The sequence below is a fragment of the Condylura cristata genome, unplaced genomic scaffold, assembly GCF_000260355.1.
Source record: "Condylura cristata isolate star-nosed mole 26May11 unplaced genomic scaffold, ConCri1.0 scaffold00025, whole genome shotgun sequence".
Taxonomy (NCBI): Eukaryota; Metazoa; Chordata; class Mammalia; order Eulipotyphla; family Talpidae; genus Condylura; species Condylura cristata.
In genome coordinates this window covers 31,688,725-31,690,910 of record NW_004567126.1, presented here as the reverse complement: position 1 = coordinate 31,690,910, position 2,186 = coordinate 31,688,725, and the positions used below count along the sequence as shown (strand labels likewise).

The 2,186-nt window shown below is 70.9% G+C and overlaps 1 protein-coding gene across 1 annotated transcript; it reads left to right on the top strand.

Moving 5' to 3' along the window:
* The first annotated feature begins 11 nt into the window (after positions 1-11).
* On the top strand, positions 12-1,416 carry TRAPPC5 (trafficking protein particle complex 5). The gene is made up of 2 exons (XM_004689421.2): positions 12-328; positions 798-1,416. Exon 2 carries the CDS (start codon positions 811-813, stop codon positions 1,375-1,377), a length of 567 nt encoding a protein of 188 aa, XP_004689478.1. The 5' UTR covers positions 12-328; positions 798-810; the 3' UTR covers positions 1,378-1,416.
* Positions 1,417-2,186: the final 770 nt, after the last annotated feature.

Below are 2,186 nucleotides of genomic sequence, written 5' to 3'. Positions count from 1 at the left end.
CGAGAGTGCGTGGGTGCTGCGCGCCCCCGGGGTTCTTCCCCACCGCTCCTTATTGCTCTCCTCCTACACGGACGGCAGAGACCCGTCCCCGGGTCCCCAGCTCTCCCTTTTGTCCCCCCAAGCCCCGGGCTGACACGCCTCCCGCTCTCGTTTCTCAGCCACCCTTCCGGAGAGCACAGGGGTGCAGGCTCCCCACGCCTTCGCCTTCTCCGGGCAGGCCCCTGCAGGCATCCACGTCGCGGGGAGGTGCGCTCAGTGCCGTGCGAGCCCGCGCGGGCCGAGGGCGCGTGCTTGGAAGGCTCCCCGGAGCCCCTCTGGCTCGCCCCAGGTATGGCAGTGACCCCCAAGCTCGCGACCCTTAGCCGGGGTCTTCACACAGCCCTCCCCGCGCCTCTCTCCGACCCACGGCAGGGGAGAGGTCGGGAGGGTCTCGGAGCCTAGTCCACGGCAGGTGCCACCACGTGCCAGATTTTCTGGGCTTCACACCGGAGTGGGCGAGGGTGGGGCTCCCACAAATGGCACCAGGAACCCTCTGGAACTTGAGGACTGGGTGTTTTGCAGCGTCCTGGGCCGGCTCTGGCGCGCCCTCCGTCCCCCAGCCCTCCTCCGGGCGAGAACCTGGGCTGAGGTCAAGCCTTTCCCCTGTCAGGTGCCTTTGGGGTGTAGGCGAGGGGTGTGCGGGCTGCCCTCTCTCCTTGAGTCGTCTCTTCCCGCGGGGGAGTCGGCGGGAGGCACGCGGGCTGGGGCTTGGCTGGCCTCTGGCCCCGCCCCCAGACACCTGCCGCTTGTCCCCGCAGGCGCAGGCGCGGGATGGAGGCGCGCTTCACGCGGGGCAAGTCGGCGCTGCTGGAGCGGGCGCTGGCGCGGCCGCGCACCGAGGTCAGCCTGAGCGCCTTCGCCCTGCTCTTCTCCGAGCTGGTGCAGCACTGCCAGAGCCGCGTGTTCTCCGTGGCCGAGCTGCAGGCGCGCCTGGCCGCGCTGGGCCGCCAGGTGGGCGCCCGCGTCCTGGACGCCCTGGTGGCCCGTGAGAAGGGGGCCCGGCGCGAGACCAAGGTGCTGGGGGCGCTGCTGTTCGTCAAGGGCGCCGTGTGGAAGGCGCTCTTCGGCAAGGAGGCCGACAAGCTGGAGCAGGCCAACGACGACGCGCGCACCTTCTACATCATCGAGCGCGAGCCGCTCATCAACACCTACATCTCCGTGCCCAAGGAGAACAGCACGCTCAACTGCGCCAGCTTCACGGCGGGCATCGTGGAGGCGGTGCTGACGCACAGCGGCTTCCCCGCCAAGGTCACGGCGCACTGGCACAAGGGCACCACGCTCATGATCAAGTTCGAGGAGGCGGTCATTGCTCGAGACCGGGCCCTGGAGGGCCGCTGACCCCACGGAGATAAAGGATGACGCGCCCTTGCCCTCGTGTCCTGTGTCTTGTGTGGGGGCCTCAGAGATTCACCCCGCACCTCGGCCCCGGGCGGGGGCCTCAGTGGGTGAGGGAGGCCAAGGCCCAAGCTGTCCCTGATGCCCTGGGGGCGGGGACGCCAGGGGGTGGAGCTAAGCCCGGTGAGGGTGGCTCCCCGGCACCCTCCCTGGCACCCTCCCTGGCTGGCTGGGGACTGCGCGGCGCTTCTGGAGTCTTGGGGCAGTTTGACTGAACAGGCGGGGGTGTCAGATGGGGGAGCAGTCCGGGGGCCCGCGGCGGGCGCGCTCTGCAGGGCTGAGCGGCGACACCCGTGTCCCGCACTCCGAGTCTGCCCGTGCGCCCAGGAAACGCGCTGGGTCTCGCCGTCCCCTGCTTCCGACCTCGCTGCTCAGTGCCTGGGCGGTGCAACGCCCCCCAGCTGGAAGGTGGGCAGGCCCCCTGGCCGCCTGCCTGCGCACTGGAGTCTGCACCTCAGCCAGGCCCCAGGCCCGCCGCAGAGCGGGCGCTAGGGCGCAGGATATTAAAACTCAGGCCCCCCTGCTCTGGGGCCGGGTCGCTCCAGGGACTGGCCCGTGAGGGCTCCGGCCCAGGGTGGCGCCCAACGGCACGGGCAGCCCGCCTCAGAGTCGGCCGGATGCCTAGCGCACCTGCAGCTGGTCTCTGGGCGCGTGGCAGGCACCCGCCCCTGCGGTAAGAGCAGAGGCTTCGCGGCCTCTCCAGGGTGAGCGCTGCGGACAGTTTGGGGGATGCGTTTGAATCCGTTCCCCCC

What these genes read in the sequence shown, in the direction of transcription:
- TRAPPC5 (XM_004689421.2), top strand. Translation starts at nt 811, where the DNA reads ATGGAGGCGCGCTTCACGCGGGGCAAGTCGGCGCTGCTGGAGCGGGCG.